This window comes from Dermacentor variabilis, chromosome 4, assembly GCF_050947875.1.
Source record: "Dermacentor variabilis isolate Ectoservices chromosome 4, ASM5094787v1, whole genome shotgun sequence".
NCBI lineage: Eukaryota > Metazoa > Arthropoda > Arachnida > Ixodida > Ixodidae > Dermacentor > Dermacentor variabilis.
The window spans coordinates 70,138,975-70,160,695 of NC_134571.1; the positions used below are offsets into that span (position 1 = coordinate 70,138,975).

At 44.9% G+C, this 21,721-nt stretch overlaps 1 protein-coding gene across 1 annotated transcript in view; it reads right to left on the reverse strand.

Annotated features, from left to right (window-relative positions):
• The window catches only part of LOC142579330 (salivary peroxidase/catechol oxidase-like), a 152,004-nt gene extending 144,027 nt beyond the window's left edge, over nt 1–7,977 (reverse strand). Inside the window, exon 1 of the mRNA XM_075689400.1 lies at nt 7,073–7,977. Coding sequence (XP_075545515.1) covers nt 7,073–7,131 — 59 coding nt within the window. The 5' untranslated portion in view covers nt 7,132–7,977. The remainder of the gene's footprint in view (nt 1–7,072) is intronic.
• Between the last annotated feature and the right edge of the window lie 13,744 nt (nt 7,978–21,721).

The following is a 21,721-nucleotide window of genomic DNA, read 5'->3' on the forward strand; positions in this document are numbered from 1 at the left end:
AGGCGAAATTACTTGTGCTTAATAAATGAAATAACGAAGAAAAAGAAGAAAGTGGATGGAAAAATAACTTGCCGCAGGTTGGGTACGATCCCGCATTGATCCCATGCGAAGGTTGTGGGATCGTACCCCACCTGCTGCAACTTGTTTTTCCATTCACTTTCATTTCCATTAAATTATCATTTCTTTATTTCATTTATTAAGCGCAAGTAATTTCCCCTATGTTTTCTTTGATGTCAGTGTTTGTTGGCTTCTTATGATATGACTAATAAAAATCGGGCCCCTCGGTTAACCCCCTTTCTTTTTGTTTTCAGCAAAGTTGTGTCACACCGAGATACACTAGGTGGCAGCCGAAGAGAGAGAGAGCAAATGATAAGGAAAGGTAGGGAGGTTAACTAGGACTGAGCCCGGTTGGCTACCCTACACTGGGGAAAGGGAAAAGGGGACGGAAAGATTAAAAGAAGAAGAGAAAGTCCACCGGGGATATCGTTCAGTCACTCAGTCCGGATCATAGTCGCTGACTCAATCCAGTAGCCTTCAAATATCGCAGCAGAGCTTTTGTGGCCTTTTGTAGCTGCGATATGCGAGGCCATGGTCCCAAGATCTTCTTCAAGGTGAACGGTGTTCTATCGAGCTGATTGAGAGCTGTGCAGAGGTCATGTCTTTCGTTTTGAAAAGATGGGCAGTAGCACAGTAGATGTTCTATAGTTTCCTCGGCACCGCAGGCATTGCAGTCGGCGCTATCAGTCATTCCAATCAAAAACGTATATGCATTGGTGAATGCGACGCCCAAGCGTAAGCGGCACAGCATTGTTTCTTCATTTCGCAGAAGTCCTGGTAACAGCCGCAGTTGCATAGAGGGGTCGAGGAAATGCAATCGTTCTTGGGTGAATTCAGGTGTGTGCCACTTCTGTAATGTCATACGGTGCGCTACCTTGCTTAGGTGTTGGGCTGCGTCGGTCCGCGATAAAGGTACAGAAACAAGGGTTGCTCCTTCGTGCGCTTTCCTGGCAGCTTCGTCAGCGAGGTCGTTGCCGGAGATACCGCAATGGCTAGGCAGCCACTGAAACACGACGTCGTGTCCTTTCGCTATCATATGATGGTGCACTTCTCGTATCTCCGACAGCCGAAGACGAAATAGAGGGTCAAGGGGATGAAGCAACGCGTTGGCATGGTCTGGTGAATTCCAATGTTAAAACTGCTTGCGGTAAATGTGCTGATGTTGTCCCTGAATAATTACTGCTGTTTGTGCGTATTTTCTTGTTTGTACGTTTGCGTATACGCCGGGCCACATTGCCTGTATACTGTAGTATACGGTAATGCATTTTCATGAGAGGGACTATCATATGTGAAAATGTTTAACAACAACCGAAAACTCGACCTTCTATATTGAGGAGCGGAAGTCCATCGGAAGGACGCAGAATAATGGATGTTAACATGCAGCTGATTGCAGCTGAATACTACAAAAAATTCTTGTTGTATTCTGCGATAATATAAGGATCTCTTGCTGGCAGCACAATAGAACATTGATCGCATTATTTTCTTTCATGAACTCCCCCCCCCCCCTGCGTCACGTATTTCCGTTAAGCTCATTTGGTTACCATTGCTCAAGTTTCCTACGCTTTGGGTTAATAATTATTCCGTCATGCCACTTTCATCGGATAGCTTCTCGTTAGCCTAATTTGTATAGCAACTCCCTCAGTAAGGCGTGGGCCATTTTCAATATCATAAGTGAATGAGGTTGTTTCGGGCTCCAACCACTGAAAAATACGAGTTTTTCTATTTACGAAGCTTGCACAGCGAATAACGCAACCGGACTCCCTTTATCCATCGTCTGAAATAATGCAGATGTCTAACATGTTTACTCACACCCGTGCATAAACAAGTTCCGCACCGCGTTTTTGATATTGCTAAATGTAAGTTGTAGATGGTTGGCCAGAGTTCCTCTCTTTCCATCTCTGAAGTTCGCAAACATACCCCGCTGCCTTCATTCGGTGTTCTCTTCTTTCTTTCTTTTTGTATGTGTACACGTACACACACACACGTACGTATGCATACCCATGCATATGTCATGGAACAGTTATTGTGCTGAGATTTATTAGGCATCGTAGTAGCAGTTGAACTATACTCTTGCAGCTAACTGGCCAATGATTGTCTTCTGCGCTTACCTCCGGTCATGTAAGACACTAATGGTTAAGTCAACACAACGACATTTATAAAAAGAAACCAAATGAAAAGCAAATATATTGACCAACTGTCTGATAAACAAAAATCATATGCATTTATGAGTGTACGTATCTTTACTATGCATAGCGTTCTGGCTGGCGGACGTCAAACCTAACGGTAAATCTGACGAACTGGAATACGTTTGCCAGTGCTATCTGTGTTTCCAAACCACGAAGTTCCACCATACCTTAATGAATACACAGTGCCGTCATAACATGTAGTGTAACAAGCTGGAAGCATAGAGCAGCGTGTACATATGCTAGCTGAGTAAGTTCTGCACAGCACGACTCAGTCGTCCCCGTATATTCAAACGCCAAGTTTCACACTTCTCCGCATATCTGTATTCTGTAAGTCATGCAAAATGCGTAAGGTTTCGCAGCCCGCTATCCTCTGTCCGGTTCCGCAAACACATATAGGCTATCAGAAATCAATAACGAACACATTCCATGCATACGTTTCCAAGACCCGCGAATGTAGAAACCTATATCACCACATTATACTCTATGACAATTCGAGGCAGCATCTTGTTTCAAGTCTGTGCGAAATTAGAATTCTTTGTCTTCATTTCCTCTTGTTTACACGACTTTTACACTAGATGCAATTTTGCATCCTCGTAAGTATCCCGAACGGGTGACTGAGTTGCATAAAAATCTGGCATGTCCTTGACTGACTTATGAGAGGCGAACTCACGCATCCTTGACGCCTGAGTATACAATGTGTGCCATAGTATGACATGGCGTACTAAATGCATACTTATGTGTTACGCCGCTTGACTGATTAGGGAGCATCGGGCACAGTCCACGTTGCAGAAACAGGATCCTTACAAAACCTGCCCCGCACCAAAGGCGAAAATGTTAAGCCATCCTGCTTTCTCCAGTATCTCCTTGGCCGTCTATTGTTGCAGCTATACGCCAAGCTGGGAACGAAGGGGGTGCGCCCTGGCGATGATAATAGGCACCATACCAAATCAGCAAGTCGAGCGGTCTGCGGTCTACTGCACATGAGTTAGCGCCCTGGCTTCTTTACATACATTGTAATACTTCACTACGACCGAAGACAAATTGCTATCCAACCAACTACGCACATGTTCTCTGTACTGTGCCCGTTTCCTTCCTCTGCTCCTGCAGCAAGCGCTTTCAATAGTATCGCAGAACAAAACCATTCCCGGACTTGTCTTGAATATTTGCTTCGCTCCACGCACCAGTAGGTAACATCGAAGAGTTAGAGAAAAACGCCTCGAGAAGAGGGCAGCATATACGTCGTCTCTGGTGCTCACGATTTGTTATTTTCTTTCTGATTTTCCTTTTCCTTTCGGCGGTCACGCTCGGTGCTTCACGGGATATGTCCTTAAGACGCGGTGTGAAAAGAAAAAAAAAAGACAATGGCGTCTGATTCACGAAGGTAAGCAGCGTATCCACCACCCCTTATTTCTCCGAGATGCATGGCCCCACTGCGTTATACAAACAAGGAAATAACGTTAACCACTCAGCTGCTACCGTGCGTAACAGGCGTTACGGTGATCTCTACACCGCACTCGCCCTAGCCGCATCGCTATTTCGCGGGCTGCGTGTTTATGTAAGAGGAATAAACTCTGGTACAACTAACTTTAGACTCAGAAACAAGACCCATGGGCCTGCACTTTTTTCTTCTTTCTTTTTTTTTGGGGGGGGGGGGGGCGTTGACACAGCAAATGTTTGAATTGTTGGTTATCGGGCTCCAAAAAGCACTGCTGCTCTTCAGGTATATTGTTTTTTGTTCGTGAGCAGGCCAATCATTCCACCATGAAAAAAAAAAGCGTGTTTCACTTCTCACAGCTGCATTTTTCAACTTTTGCTTCACTCCTGTACTTTTTGCCTCTACTTAAGTGTAACTAGCAGCTTCAGTCGCCTTGCTCATAAAATTTTGTGCATCTCACAATAAGAACTTTGAAATATTCGACAATCTTATCGGCAGCAAAGTAGAGCCATAAATTCCCGCTATAAATTTGGAACATAGAGCAATAATATTGCCAACGCGGCGTGTTCCGTTATGGTAACGACGTTGTGAAGGTCGACTTCTTTCTCAACATTTCTTTGCACGTTTGTATTCCTCCTTCCTTTCTTTCTTTTCTTTAAGCTTAATGGCAAGGTCGACATTGCGAATTTTCGTGCTGACGTCGGGGTATCTATGTATACAAAAATTTACAAGAAATAGGAGTAAGCCCAAAGGTAAATGATGAAAGGGGAAAAAAAAAGAGAAACACGAGCCCACAGAAAGAATAATCGCATGGAGGCGGCTGGTGTAGCCTCAGCGCGCTCAACTAACCTCATCACTTCCAACTGTGTGAAAATATAGTCCTGTTAACGTCCTCGAGTTATCGATTTGGCACAGAGAGCCCCTTGACTGAAACTCAGCTGTCTTATACGATAACATTCTCCGCCGTTTACGGTTCCGCTTCGCGCCGTATCTGACTATCACAGCGGATTTAACTAGTGGGAAGGCCGTTTCAAGACGTGCACATTGCGTGGATCCCTCTAACCACGCAGTGGTTGGCTGTCGAACGGGTCGTTGTCAACTTCCGCTTACCTTGCGTGATTGACGGTTTAGAAACGACGCAAGCACGACACGCACTGCCCTCGCAGCAAAAGACAGACGCTTGGCTTCTTCTGCTCGTTTTACTCACTGTATACGAAGGACCCGGAAGATTGTTCTTCTACGGTGTACCTCCAAAGATCTCCGTTCTATCATTTTCTTGAAGTTAACGCTCTATAGTGAGACTATGATCCCTATGCCATGTCACATTAAGTAAGAAATGTGAATACTTGGGCCCAAGAGGGCCTTCCAATTATGTTAGGCCGAGCGCGGCTCTTATAAATCCCCAATTCGGCACTGTCCAATTTGGGTCGGCGCGCGGCATACGTGAACGGACAGGTGCATTGTGTTTCAATATGTACACTGACTCAATGAATATAATAGTGTAATGAATGTCCCTTGGAATTGTATTCTGTCAACGTTGGATTTGTATTCTGTCTTGTTGGGACTTCAATTTAGGTAACCTTATATCTCAAAAAGTGATCACTACAAAAGAAATGCATCAGCATGTGAACTGTAATCATTGTGCTTTACAATGTCCCAGGTCTTGTACGCAAGTGGATGTAAAAGACACTACAAAAGCATGAAGCGCATATCAATCATCGCAGTAGACGAATGCGAACATAATATAACCTTACAACCCACAAGCCCTGCTCTCCGAAATAAGCGTGCGTTCATCTACAAAAGATAAAAAAACTTAATAATACTAAGAAAGTTCATAAAGTGTAAAAAAAAACAACGAAGATGCTCGCATAGAGCATTTTAGGGAACGTCGATGCGCTTAAATGCCAAGTCCCCTTTTACCACCGCTGGCAGTGTTCTTGGCATTTTTTTAGTTTCCCAAGTTAAAGAAACCGCAACAGTTCGCATTCCTTCGGAAGAAAAGTGGCGCTAAACAGTTCGTTTTCTGCAACACCGTCGTTTCACCGGCTCCAAGTACGCCGAACAACCTGTGGTGTTAACCGGTCGGAAGGAAATGTGTCTTTTCTCTTTTGAATGGGAGCCAAGCAGCCCGCTTTCTGTGCAGTTTTCAGCTCCACTCAAGCGAAGCTTCCCTTTGACGACGGATACGATGGATACCTTCTGTTTAATGTGCATAATTGCTGCAGTGTCTTTCACTGCAGAACTCACAGAGTATAGCTAGTAGTGTCCAAGGAACAAGTCCTCGCGGCATTATTTCCGCGTATCCTGCAAGTCAGTTAAGCTTTCAAAACGTTAGCATTGCATGCGTCCGTTTTCATTTTTCAGCACCGTGAAATAAACACAGTATATTATTGCCTGCATAAACAAAAAAAGTACCAATTGAAAGCTTGCCAGTTCTTTAAATTACGCGGATGCATCATTACGGACATTTGAAACAGAGGCGCACTATTTGTCCTATGTACTCAATTGTGCATGATTTTGTGCGTTTTCTTTAATTAGGGAATGATCATACGAAATGTATGCAGCAAACAATTTTGAGAAGCACAAGCTTAACACTTTGTTGCTGCATATTCAATAAGTAAGCTTGACACTTACCTTTACGTTTAACTTCTGAAAAAATTATAGATAATAAACCCACAAAGAAAAAAAGAAGAGAAATATGCACGGGGAGGGGGGGGGGCAATAATAAAGAAATGCATACTGATGCACCGTATTATTCGCTAAGTATTAGGAAAGCATCAATCAGTGGCAATTCAAGTTTGGCTAACGCAAGTGCGGCCATATGTCCTCAGGCACACACATTGCGTGTCAGCAGGGCTATGCTACCGAACATCGTTACCGCGACAATTACTACTAATAATGGCATTGGCGAAGTATAACCGCCACGGAGACTAAAGATAGGCTTCTGCGCATGGCATGTTCTCCCCCAAAAAAAATCGAAGGATGCAGAACAAGCGAATGAAAGCTTAGCGTGATCTGATGACAAAAAAGAAAATCTGTCACGAACGATGCTACTCACACAGATGGCGGAATGGGAAACAGTTCCTCCGAGAAGTGATTGCAATTTGCCCATAGAGACAACCTTATCAAGACAAAGGACACGAAAATAAAGTATACACTGCTATCTATAACGTATCAAACACCTCGCACACATCGGTGTCTGTGCAACGGCCTGTATGTTGCATCGCGCGCGCAAATAACATACGCGTCACTCAAGAAAGGAAAGCAGTAAATAAGACAGTGCAAATACGGTTGAGAATTCCTCAAGTGATTCTAAGAAATGGTAAGTGTAATGCAAAAATAAAACATGCGAAGCACACAGACAACGACCATATGGCGTGAAGAAACAACTCACCCTGCTAGAAGGCAACCCAGTAGAAAAATCCGTCGTGTCATTGTCACAAAGCACTCCATGGCTGCAGAAGTGTGGTCGCCGAGGCAATCCTTGCCAGAAAAGCACCACCACTTTGCCTCAATATCAAAACGCGGGAGGCCTGCGTCGTAAGCCACCTTCCTTTCGTTCTTTTTTTTTTCGGTAGCAACTCGCGGTCAGTCAAACTCACACCACCTCATACTGACTACTGCTGTCGACGTCTGCGCACAGGGAATATGAGGGATCCTTTCTCCACAGTCAGTGGGTCTCGGTGTCACGATCCCGCGAAGTTTCCGATCACGCCCGCAGACGATGATTCGCGCAGAGGCAGCAGAGGTGCTCGTCGTGTAGGCAGTCGTCGTCCGACTGAACTCCAACCCCGTCTTGTGTCTTTTCGTTTTCGCCTGCGGGCGGGCGACCGGCGGTGGGGACGCGAGAAAGAATGAAACCGAAACCGCGAACGCCTTTTGGGCCACCAAACGGGCACGTCACCGAACCTTACGCGCTCCGCGCGACAGGATTGGTCGTCACTGACCGTTTTATAACGGACCCCACCACGTGACCCAAAACAAAGGAGAGGAGAAGACGCGCCAGGCCCGATACCCCCTTCCAACGCGAGCCCCCCACAGCGTCCCCCCTTTCGCGCAACACTCTCGTTCGGCGGTGGGGCCACTCTCGAAGCGCGCGCGGGTGTTTCCTCCGTTCTTGTTTTCTTGATTCGGGAGCAAAGTAGAAGGCAAGAAAACTGAGAGGCGTGTTTGACGGCTGTCTCGGCCGGGCCCCGGGTGGTTGAGCCGAGAAGACAAGAACGGCGTGACGTAGCGCGCGCCCCTGAGCGGGAGCAGAGAGCGTTTCTGGATCCTTGGGGCCCTTTTGGGACGGAGCGATGTCCGCAGTTACCGGACTCGGTCTGAACACTAATGGTTACGCTAGGGTTACTGGTAAACAAAAGATGCCCCTAGTTAAGAGGAAGACGATCTGGCCCGTTCGCTGCTTCCTCGTTTTCTTCTCTTCAGAGCATTGTGGTATGGACATGACGAGTACAAACAGACTTTAACGTAAGTTATTGCGTAGGTGCTTGCGGTTTTGAAGCGTGCTTAAGTGCGGAGGTCTATTGTGATGGGGTTGAGCTACAACAAACAAAAGACGCGTCTGGTTAAGAAGGCACCCTCCATCACTCCCGCTTGCACGTTTTCTTGTGATGTCAGTCAGGCCCATTGTGGCCTGAGGGTAACGGATGTAGACCGGCTTTACTATTCTTGCACAGCGCATGTGTCGAGACGCGTCATGTATAATATCCGGAACTGAGGTGGTGCGGACTGACAGCTGCCAACACAAGCGCCGTTTCCCCATCACTGTGTCGCCGTCTATATATTTTCAGATCTTGTTTTGCTATTTATGCGTTGGCAGACACTCGGACAACTTTTGCAAGCAGGTATATGTTGAAACAACGCATTCTTCTTTTTCATTAATTTTTATGTGGTTTGATAATCAAGTGCGCAAGTTTTCTGGAAGAAAATAAGAAAAGAACTAAACTACATTGATAAAAGTGCATCGTGCAGCAAAAAATATGCGACCCACCGTGGTTGCCTAGTGTCGGTGGTGTTGGGCTCCTAAGCGCGAGGTCGCGAGATCGAATGCCGGTCACGGCGACAGCGTTTCGATAGGGGTGAAACCCAAAAACAATCGTGCACTTAGGTTTAACTGCACGTTAAGAACACCAGGTATTCCAAATTATTTCGGAGTCGGCCCACTACGGCGTGCCTCATAGTTAGATCGTGGTTTTGACACATAAAACTCCATTATTTAATGGTTTTTTTTCATCTACCTAGGCTATCTTTTATGCCGGAGCACTCTAAGATATTAAAAAAAAGAGCTTCGAGAAAATTCTCTTCGCTGCCATGATATTGTCATCTTTTTCATACCGGCGTTATTTTCCACTTTTGTCATCTGGGATAAAATAATAACTGTGAGATTAGACTAACAACCTAGTATAGCTTTACTTAGATCAAAAGTCATGAAAGAATGCAACTTATACGTACATAATAAATGAGAAATTGAGAGTAATTAATGCAGCGGACATGGGTGGAAATAGACAACACGACACGCTCTTACTTGCGCCGAAATGCCGCGTAGCAAACCGGGAACTTGAATCTGCTTAACCTACTGCCTTTCCCCACAGTTTATCTTTCTTTCTTCGAGACAATACGTTTATTTTCAGCATGCAGGCAGTGCTAACTGCACATGCATCACGAACCGACGCTCAATTCAAAATTGGTCCCTATATCGACTTACAGAAATGACAAACATACTGTAACCTTGGTGGAATATATCTCTGTGCTGTAGTGATAACAACCACGTTATGCCTGAATTAAGTTTCCACTTTACTATATCGACAGTGCTAAAGGAAATTAAATTATGGGGTTTTGCGTGCCAGAACCATTTTCGGATTATAAAGCACGCCGTAGTGGAGGACTTCGGAAATTTCGACTACCTGGGGTTCCTTAACGTGCACCTAAATTTAGGTAAACGGGTGTTTTCGCACTTCGCCCCCATCCGACAGCGCTCAGATGACCTTATTTTGGCGCACGTTTTGTCACTGGCGATTTTATTTTTCTCAGATCTTTGTTCGCTTTTAAAGCGACGCTTTTTTGCTTCTTCCGTAGACTTTCCCACTGATGCTGCTGCTGCTGTCTGGCACACCGCGTTGGAGGTGGTTCAGAGCGTGTATATACATGAAAAGAGCATGGCAGAGAAGAAAGGAGACGCGAGAAACTCGTTTCGCCTTTGCACCGCGTCGAATGGGCAGAGTACCCTCTGGAGCTCCGTGGGCGTCGCCACATTAGCATCTTGACAGCCGTAATTATACATGAACCCCCGCAAAAGCATTCCAGAAGTTGCAGCACTTTTCTACTAACATGCACGTCCAGAGGGAAGCTAGAGGGAATGGTCGGGAGGAGGGGGAGAGGAAACAAATAATGAGTAAAAGCAACTCAGTCATGAAACGAGTGAATAACACCCTGAACAACAGAGCGAATAGCAGAGTGAATAACAGAACGAAGAGGAGTACTCTTCGCTCGCAATTCCCATAGAAGGGGGATGGGGAGGGGGAGGGAGATAATTAAAAGGTGATGTGAGAAGGCAAGGAAACGCTACCACTAGACACGACAGCGGTTGCGGGGAAACGGGATACATGTAGGTTTAAGGTACGCTACGGTACGTTTCTGCTATTTCTGAAAATAAACACCATGAAAATATGGCAAGCGGACAACTTCTGCGGGGCGTGCAGAAGCAGAGCCTGAGTAAATAAAGCGCACCGCATGGTTTAGGCGACACTACGGAATCGGTCGCACGTCAAATCAGCACTTCTGTGCCCTCCGCGGTAGCCTTGTGGCTATGTGATTGCTCGAGTCCGCGGATTTGACCGCAGCAGCCGCATCCCGACCAGACCACAATACAAAACGCTCACGCACTTAGATTTATCGACAGATTAAAGAACACTAGGGTAGCAAAATTAATCATGAGTCCGCCACTACGGCGTGTCTCATAATCCGATTGTGGTTTTGGCACATAAAGCCCCATAATTCAAACAAAATTTAATAGTTCTGCCACGACGCGATGTATCATACCAAGGAATGAGAATGCTCAACCCTCTCGGATGTTAGGAATTATGGCGTACAAGAAAGCCTCAAGCAAACACATCTCCATTTGTGTTCTGTGTACTACGCAGACAAGCAGCAGTGGTGCACGCAAGGTAACCTTTAAGATCAATGCACTACTTTTGTGCTGGAGTGAACGTTGAAGAAATTAAACATTAGCCGTCAAAATCACCGCTAACTATTGTCAATCAAAGCAAACAGCACAGAAAGCTTTGCTTACATGGATTCCAACAGTACGTGGGATCTCCATAATTTTTACGTGCCTTTGTAGCATCAGTAGGGCGACTATGTAAATGACCAAATGGCAAAATCGTTATTACAAATATCTACGTTATTACGAATCATTACAAATATCTGCGCTCCATTTCCGTTGTAGTGATTAAAATATAACCATATATGACATTCTTTTTAAGGAATTGATACTCCCCTGCAGTAAGGACATCGGCACGTTCTTTACCATTCTGGAAAACAGTGCCACCGAAATGAGAATAACATCAGACAGGAAGTAGAGTGATTTCTGTGTTCCCTGCTTTCTTGGTTTTGTTCGTGCAGCACTTTTTTGACCATGCAAATATACTAACCTGTCAAGAGTTCTTGCAAGGATTTCCTGACGGGCTAGTCAGTTTATTAGCGCAGAAAAAAAGCGCTTCAAGACGGGACACACGGGAATAACCCCACAAACAGTGTGCTGGCTAACAACGCCGTGTTTCTTTATCTTGCTGAGCCTTTTATACAGGGAACTAAGGCAGTACCTACAAGACCATGAAAAGTAAAAAGCCCAAGGGACAAACGGAAAAGAAGGACAAAAAGCTTTGCGCCCAACGCATTCTTATTAGAGTGCAGTAACAAGAAAATCGATTTCTTTCTTGGACAGCTCTAGAAACGGGATACTGACGCAATGAACACTTAGGAGGGTGATCCCAAATCTCTCGAAAGTTTATCTGGTGCAGTTATCAGGGTGTCCACGCACTGCTTCAAATTGCGAAAATATAGGTCTACATTCACAGCGCCGACAGCGCAACGCAAGATTTTAATTTATTGCTTTTTTTTGTTTACATTGTTGCTACGCTCTCTTAGCCTATCGTGGATACATCTGCCAGACTGGCTGACATATACATCGTTTCCCACATGTCAACGGCATCGAATCCACTAACTCTTGCGCACAGTGATCAAAACGGTTTTCGTATTGGGTCATGCGTACTCGGTGAGCGCGCGTGTCGGAGTAATTGACCTGAGCGCACAAGCCAGTTAACTTGCGCGGCGCAGAAAACAAAACACGCTTAGGCCCGAAACCTGTGCGATAATTTTAAGATTGAGTGATACCTCATGCAGGCAGTGCTTGATGTCGGCGGGGGGGGGGGGGGGGGGAGCGCAGCCCCCCGCCTCCATTATTTAAGGAGGGATCGGCCTGCCCTCGTCAGGTCAACTGTAGCCTTGCGGCAACAATTCGATAAACACTGGAAGCGACTTTATCGCCAGTAGTGCCTTGTGCGGGGCAATTCTAGCTCTCTAACTTTTCGTTTAATGATTTAATCGCGATTAATTGGTTCATGCGCAATGAGCAGAAAACAGGAGAGCAGGTATTGTCATACTGCTTGTACACATTTCCCCGAGCCACTCCCATGACGGCCAGCACCCTGGTTGGACAAAAATTCTTGGCGCAGCATACTATTTCATGAGCCACCTGAGCGTGAATCTACCTGCTCGTAAATTAGTGTAGGTTCACCTTGATTTCTTTACGATTCATGTTAATTTTCATTCGTTTAGTTGTGCATTATGAATGTCATGTTATACGAAAGGCGCATGCATTTTGTCTACTTGTATAGGTAAGTTGGTGCGAAACTATAAGATATATTGTTGTAATGCCGAAGGTTGTCGCTGAAGCAAGGCAATTAATGTTCTGTGTTGCAGTTAGACTTACTTGATTTGAGTTCACATATACCTTTAATCCTTTACCTCGCCAGCGATTTTTGAAGAAGCAAACGTTTCCAAAATTTCATATTCTTTTCTAAGCGCTTGATAATCGGCAAAATTATCAAATGCCAGAAAATTACTCCAAAGAATATATTCATTTTCAGAACACCTATAATAATTTCTACCCACCATGGTTGCTTAGTGGCTATGGTGTTAGGCGGCTACGCACGAGGTCGCGACATCGAATCCCGGCCACGGCGGCCTCATTTCGATGGGAGCTAAATGCTAAAACACCCATGTTCTTATATTTAGGTAGACATTAAAGAACACCAGGTATTCCAAATTATTTCGGAGTCTGCCCACTATGGCGTCCCTCATAATAAGATCGTTGTTTTGACACGTAAAACCCTATATTTAATGCTTTTTTTATTATGCATAAGCTATCTTCTATGCCGGTACACTAAGATATTTAAAAGAAAAGCTTCGAGAGAATGCCCTTCGCTGTCACGATATTGTCATCTTTTTCATTCCGGCGTTATTTTCCACTTTTGTCATCCGGGATAAAATAATAACTGCGAGATCAGGCTAGCTGCCTGGTATACTCTTACTTAGCTCAAAAGTCATGAGAGAATGCAAAATATACGTACACAATATATAAGGAGTTGAGTGTAATGCAGCGGACATGGGCGAAAAAAGATGAAACCACGCGCTCTTAGTTGCGTCGAAATGCGACGTAGCAAACCGGAAACTTGAATCTGCTTAACCTCCTGCCTTTCAGCACAGTTTATCTTTCTTTGTTCCAGACAATATGTTTATTTTCAGCCTGCAGGCAGTACTAACTGCACAGGCATCACAAACCTACGCTCAATTTAAAATTGGTCCCTAAACCGACCCACGAAAATGTCAAACTTACTGTAACCTTGCTGGAATATATCACTCTGCTGTAGCGATAGCAACCAAGTTATACCTGAATTAAAATTCCACTTTACGATATCGGCAACGTTCAGACGACCTTATTATGGCGAACTTTTTGTCACTTGCCATCTTTTTTTGTCAGAGTTTTGTGCACCTTTAAAGCGAAGCTTTCGTTGCCTCTTCCTTAGACTTTCCCACTACTGCTGCTGCTGTCTGGCACACCGCGTTGGAGATGGTTCAGAGCGTGCATATACATGGAAAGCGCATGACACAGAAGAAAGGAGACGCGAGAAACTCATTTGACCTTAGTACCGCGTCGAATGTGCACAATACCCTCTGGAGCTCCGCGGGTGTCGCCACACTAGTATCTTGATAGCTGTAATTATCCCTGACCCCCCGCAAAAGCATTGCAAAAATTGCAGCGCTTAGTTTTCTACTAACATGCAAGTCCAGAGGGAAGCTAGATAGAATATGAGATAGGATGGGAGAGGAGAGGAAGAGAATGGGTAAAACCAACGCAGTCACGAAACGAGTGACTAACAACCTGAACGACAGAGCGAATAGGGGAGTGAATAACAGAGCGAAGAGTCGCACTCTTCGCTCGCAGTTCTCATACAAGGGAGGATAGGGGGGATAAAGAAAAGGTAACGTGAGAAGGCAAGGAAACGCTACCACTAGAGACGACAGCGGTTGCGGGGAAACGGGATTAATGTAAGTTCAAGGTATGGTACGGTACGTTTCTGCTATTTCTGAAAATACGCACTATGCAAATATGTCAAGCGTACAACTTATACAGGGCGTGCAGAAGCAGAGCCGCACTAAATAAAGCACAACGCAGGGTCAAGGTGACACTACGGAAGCGGTCGCGCGTCAAATCAACGTTTTTGTGCCCGCCGCGGCAGCTTTACGGCTATGTCATTGCTCGCGGTCGTGCATTTGATCCCAACCGCGCCAGCCGCATTTCAACGTGGGCAAAATTAAAAGAGATCATGCACTCAGATTGAGGGACACGTTAAAGAGCACCATGGTGACAAAATTAATCCGTAGTCCACCACCATGGCGCGCCTCATAATCCAATTGTGGTTTTGGCGCGTACAACCCCATAATTCAAATAACATTTACTACTTCTGCGCCGATGCGATGTGTCATATCAAGCAATCAGAATGCACAACCCTCTCAGAGGGTAGGAAATATGGCGCACAACAATGCCTCAAGAAAGCACATCTCCCTGTGTGTTCTGCGTACTGCGCAGACTGTATCGTGCGGTGCCGCAAGCAAGACATAACCACAGGCTCCAAGCAAGGGGAGCGGGAAGCGTGCCCGTTTATTCAACAGTCCTGCATATATACACTAAGTGAGAGAGGGCGTGTTCCCTCACCACCATGTGTCATGGGCGATACCGATATCGGTCACGTCACACGTGCCGTAGATGCGAAGCCAGCGCTGCGCCAAATACGATACACAGACAAACAGCAGTGATGTACGCAAGGTAACGTTTTGGATCAACGCATCCCTCTCGTGCTGGACTGAACGTTCAAGAAATTAAACATTAGCCGTCAAAATCACCGCTAACTATTGTCAATCGTAGCAAACAGCACAGAAAGCTTCGCTTACATCGATTCCAACAGTACGTGGGATCTCCATAATTTTTACATGCCTTTGTGGCATCAGTAGGGCGACTATGTAAATGACCAAATGGCAAAGTTGTTATTACAAACAACTGCTTTATTACGAATCATTACTAATATCTATGCTCCATTTCCGTAGTAGCGATAAAAAAATAAGCATATACGACAACCTTCTTAAGAAATTGATGCTCCCCTGCAGTACATCGCACGTTGCTCTCCATCGCATGCTCCCCTGCAGACATCGGCACGTTCTTTAACATTCTGGAAAACAGTGCCACGAAAACGAGAATAAAATCACACGGGAAGTAGAGTGCTTTCTGTGTGCCTTGCTTTCTTGGTTTTGTTCTTGCAGGACTTGTTTTGAACATGCGAATTTACTAATCTGTCAAGAGTTCTTGCAAGGATTTCCTGACGGGCTAGTCAGTTTATTAGCGCAGAAAAAAGCGCTTCAAGACGGGACACAAGGGAAAAACCACACAAACAGTGTGCTGGCTAACAACGCCGTGTTTCTTTATCTTGCTGAGCCTTCTATACAGGGAACTAAGGCAGTACCTACAAGACCATGAAAAGTAAAACGCACAAGGTACAAACGGAAAAGAAGGACAAAAAGCTTTGCGGCCAACGTATTCTTATTAGAGTGCAGTAACAATAAAATCGATTTCTTTCTTGGACAGCTCTAGAAACGGGATACTGACGCAATGAACACTTAGGAGGGTGATCCCAAATCTCTCTAAAATTTATCTGGTGCAGTTATCAGGGTGTCCACGCACTGCTTCAAATTGCGAAAATATAGGTCTACATCCACAGCGCCGACAGCGCAAAGCAAGATTTCCATAGATTGCATTTTTTTTTACATTGTTGCTACGCTCGCTTAGCCTATCGTGGATACATCTGCCAGACTGGCCGACATATATATCGTTTTCTACATGTCAACGGCATCGAATCCACTAACTCTTGCGCACAGTGATCAAAACGGTTTTCGCCTCGGGTCACGCGTACTCGGTGAGCGCGCGTGTCGGAGTAATTGACCTGAGCGCACAAGCCAGTTAACTTGCGCGGCGCAGAAAACAAAACACGCTTAGGCCTATGCGATAATTTTAAGATTTTGTGATGCCTCGTGCAGGCAGTGCTTGATGTCAGAGCCCCCCCTCCCCCCCCCCCCCCCTCCATTATTAAGGAGGGAATCGACCTCCCCTCGTCAGGTCAACTGTAGCCTTGCGGCAACCATTCGACAAGCTCTGGAAGCGACTTTATCGCCAGTAGTGCCTTGTGCGGGGCAATTCTAGCGCTCTCATTTTTCGTTTAATGATTTAATCGCGATTAATGGGTTCATGCGCCATGAGCAGAAAACAGGAAAGCAGGTATTGTCGTACTGCTTGCACGCATTTCCCCGAGCCACTGCAGATGACGGCCACCACACTGGTTGGAGAAAAATTCTTGGCGCAGCATACTATTTCATGAGCCACCTGAGCGTGAATCTACCTGCTCGTAAATTAGTGTAGGTTCACCTTGATTTCTTTACGATTCATGTTAATTTTCATTCGTTTAGTTGTGCATTATTAGTGTCATGGTATACGAAAGGCGCATGCATTTTGCGGCTCTGCCATGATCACTTAGATATAACCATTGACGCAAAGGAAATTGAACGGGCTCACCGCCTTGGGCGCCATTTTTCTGGGCGCCCTCGCCCAATAATAGTCAAATTTACATATTTTAAAACCAAAGAGCTAGTCCTTTCTAATGGCCGTGAGTTAAAAGGGACTCATTACAGCATTGGGGAGGATTTTTCACGCCCTGTCCGAGATGCGCGAAAGCATCTAGTTAGATTTGCCAAAACTAAAACCACAAAATTTTCCTTGTGCTACAAAACAATATTCATCGATCCTAAGCGGTACGCATTCGACGAATCATCACAGACAGTAAAAGAAATCTCATAGCATACGGTTCATTGTCATGTAACTAAACTTCCTGGTAGCAGCCCTCATGGTAAACTTCCAAATCTTTTTTTTTCTATTATTTTCACAAGCATACGCAGTTTCCTCCACAAATGCGAACACATTTGTAATCTTGTTTCATCATCTACCAGCAACATACTTATACTAACTGAAACGTGGCTAACAGATGACGTCACTGATATTGAAGTTCCTGGCAACCTACCTAATTTTAAAGTTTTCCGCAAGGACCGCAAGGGCTCCGGAGGAAGAGGTGCTCTAATTGCCACTAACCAGCAATTGCCATGTTCTGGTATTAACATCCAATCAGAGCTTGAAATACTATGGGTAATCTGCCGTTCCGCACCTCAAACCATCATTCAAGGTGTCTGCTACAGACTCCCCCCCACACACACACACAATCCCAAATTTTTTTGTTACCTAAATAATAGCCTAAATCAACTTATTACTACACATCCCAACGCGCGCATTCTTCTTTTTGGCGATTTTAACTTCCCGTCTATTGACTCGCAGAACTTCACACCAACAAGCAATGAAGAAATAACTAACTTCCTTGACGTCTGCCTAAATTTTAATCTTACCCAATTAGTAAAGGAACCCACACGCGTCGTACGTGATTCCTCAAACATCTTGGACCTTATACTAACCAATCACCCTGAAAGTTTTGCAAATCTTACTTATCTCCGCGAAGTTAGCGACCACAAAGTTCAACATGCTACTTTCACTTTCATCACGGAATTGCGGCCAACGTTCCACAAAACGATTCGCCTTTACGACAAAGGCAATTACAATGAAATGAACAAGCAATTGCTCTATTTTTTTTTCCAGAATTCGAAAGAGGTTTTCACGACCGATCAATTAAGGACAACTGGCTTACTTTTAACACCAAACTCGCCGAACTAACATCCAAATTCATTCCCACCATTACATTTCGTGCTAATCATAACAAACCATGGTTCACAAAGTCCTTGAAAGCACTTGACAAGAAGAAACGACTTTTCCGTGCAGCAAAACTAAACCCAAGCGAATGCGCATGGAATAAGTACTACGAGGCCGAGTCAACATATTTGCGGTCCATTTGCAATGCCAAACACGCATTTTTTTCATACTGACCTGCCGAAGCTCCTAACCAATAACCCCAGTAAGTTCAGGCAAGTTCTAAACCCTGATCATGCGCCTATCATCACACTTACCGACACACTTGGCGAGGAAGTCAGCGACGTTGATTGTGCAAATATATTTAACACTGCGTTTTCATCCGTCCTCACAAACAAAACTGATATGCCACCATCTGTCCCAACTGGCCAACCAAGATCGCTCATGCCACTAGTCACATTCGCTGCGCACGGCATCACCTGTATCATTGAAAATATTAAGATGTGATCTTCTGCAGGTACTGAAGAAATCACCAGCAAACTCTTAAAAAGCACTCGGCATGCTTCTTCAGAGTATTTATCATTACTGTTCACACAATCACTCTCCACAGGTAGCATACCCAGCGATTGGAAGGTGGGGAGGGTCTTTCCGGTCTTCAAATCAGACAAAAAAGTCGCCCCTTAATTATCGCCCCATCTCTTTAACAAGTGTGCCATGCAAAATCATGGAACATGTAATCTATTCTTGCATAATGAACTTTCTTGACTATTAATTTCTTTCATCCTTCTCAACACGATTTCCGTAAGAACCTATCTTGTGAAACACAATTAGCTATTTTTCTCCATGACCTGCACATGGCCCTTGATTCTGACTTTCAAACTGACTCAATCTTCCTAGATTTCGCGAAAGCCTTCGACAAGGTTCCTCACAAGCGCTTGCTACTAAAACTTTCTTGGTTAAACTAGCATCATAACGCACTGCAGTGGACAAAAGAACTTCTGGCAAGCCGTACCCAATTTGGTCACGTTAATAATCAAGCCTCTAGGTCTCCTGCAGTAACATCAGGCGTCCCGCAAGGGTCAGTCCTTGGTCCCCTTTTATTTTAACATATATTAACGACGTACCAACACACGTCTCCTGTAAGGTTAGTATGTTTGCCGATGACTTTGTTATCTGTCGCACAATCAGTAACCTCTCTGAGCATATAACTCTCCAAAATGATCTAACTTGCGTCCAGGACTGGCGTAACCAATTGCTCATGGAACTAAAGCCCGAAAAATGCAAACTTACGTCATTTCATCGAAAACGTCATCCTCTCCTGTTTCCTTATACAATCTCGCAGGCCACGATAGCATTAACACAGTCTTACAAATACCTAGGCATAACGTTGTCTAATGATCTAACCTGGAAAGCGCATGTCACTAGAGTGATATCAACTGCTAACAGAAGCCTCGGATTCTTAAAACCATCTACGTCTAGCGCCACCAAACCTAAAATTGATTGCCTACAAGTCACTCGTACGCTCTAAGCTGGAATACGCCTCTGCCATCTGGAGCCCTAACCCAAAATATCTAACAAACAGTCTAGAATCAGTAGAGAACCGCGCCACAAGATTCATTCATTCATGCTATCCATATAATGTCAGCATATCATCATTAAAAGCCGAATACGGTTTAACAACCCTGGCTTGACGGCGTCGCATCGTTACGATGTACTTATTTCTAGGTTCTTTTAGAGTTCACTTCATCATCCACCATATATCAGTCCTCCTGCAAGCATTTCACTCCGCATTGGTCATCCCCTTCAAGTCGCCCGTCCATGTGCGCACACAACCACTTTTGCCTCATCATTCTTCCCACGTTCAGCCTCGGACTGGAACGGCCTTCCACACGACATCGTCGCACTCACCTGTCCAGCCACGTTTTTCAACTTTATAATTAACATATTTACCTGCGAGCAAACTTGTACCTGAACATCTTTTCCTTGTGTATTTTATTTCTTTTATTAGCTACTCACCCCTTACGTAATACCACCAATCCTGGGGGCCTTTAAGGTAGTAGAGTGAAGTGAAAGTGAAGTGAAGTCTACTTATATAGGTAAGCGGGTGCGAAACTATAAGATGTATTGTTGTAATGCCGGAGGTTGTCAATGAAGCAAGGCAATTAAAGTTCTGTGTTGCAGCTAGACTTATTTGATTTCAATTCATATATACCTCTATTCATTTACCTCGCGAGTGATTTTTGAAAAAAAAAAACATTTCCAAAACTTCAATTTTTTTTTCTAAGCGCTTGATTGAATTGACAAATTTAATAACTGCCAGAAAATTACTGCGAAGGATATATTCAGTTTCAGAACACATATAACAATTTATATGCACTGTGGTTTCTTAGTGGCCATGGTGTTAAGCTGCTACGCACGAGTTCGCGGGATCGAAACCCGGCCAAGGCGGCCGCATTTCGACGGGGGCGAAATGCTAAAACACCCATGTACAGGTGCACGTTAAAGAACCCCAGGTGGTCAATATTTCAGCAGTCCCCCATTACGGCGTGCCCCATAATCATAAAGAGGCTTTGGCACGTAGAACCCCATAATCTAGTTTTAATTTTTTTAAATAAAAAGTTGATTGTTTCTAGAGAACGTTGGCTTCACTGCAATCCTTGCAGCTTATTTTTTTTTTCTAGCACCAATAAACAAAACACGAAAGTGAATGTCCCAAACACAACTTCTGTGGCCTGTGAGAGTTGGGACAAAACAGACTGTCACGTAGAATCGCATTTAGTCATATAGAAAGGGCCTGCTTAAAGCATGCGCGCTGTGAAGATTGTGGAATGGCACTCCTGCTGATATCGGCACACAACAAAGCCGATATCACCAGGAGTGCCATTCCACAATCTTCACAGCGCGCATGCTTTTCTCTTTTTTTAAATAATTTTCTTTGCAAATAATATCACTATATTTTTCTTCTTCCATCGCCCTGCACACTCTATCTTGGATTTTCTTAATCATGACGGGGTACAATGCATAGGGAGCAGCGATCTCTTGCGGCTTCGTGCACATTCTGTTCTCGCGCGTCTAGTGTAGAAAGTCGCGTAATCTCAAGCCTCGGAGACGTGTTAAAGATAGATGCTGCATGAAGGGTTCATTAAGGTTCGCAAGCCGGCTTGTCTTGCCACATTTCGGCTTGCGTCATTGGGCTTCCTTAGTAAGCACCTTGCCACGGAAATTAGCGCATGTACAGGACATCTTGGAGACAAAAGGCAATCGATCTGTCTGCAGGGGCTGTCTGGTGCCGTGTGTGCACAAGATTTGTTGATCGCAATGCGAAAACAATGCCACACAATATTGTTACGGTCCATTTGGACAGGACCGTGCGCTCAAGAGGGAGACTAAGAGGAAGTGGTAGACTGACTCCTGGAGCGGTGACCCTTGTACCAGCCTGCACGATTACCACTAACTTTTGCCTAGGTATATAGACGTAAATACATTTGCGCATCGGCCTTTCTCTTCGTAACTTTTGGTGGAAGTGCGGGGTAACGACTCAGAACGGAGCTTCGCAGTGGCCGCCGCTTCGGTTCTTCAACGATGTCGCAGGAGACGTGCCTAGTTCGGCAATGCCTGAGTCGACTGCGTCGACTGTAGTATTTATGCATTCGCGTGATCCAGGAATCTTGTGTGCCACCGACGGGG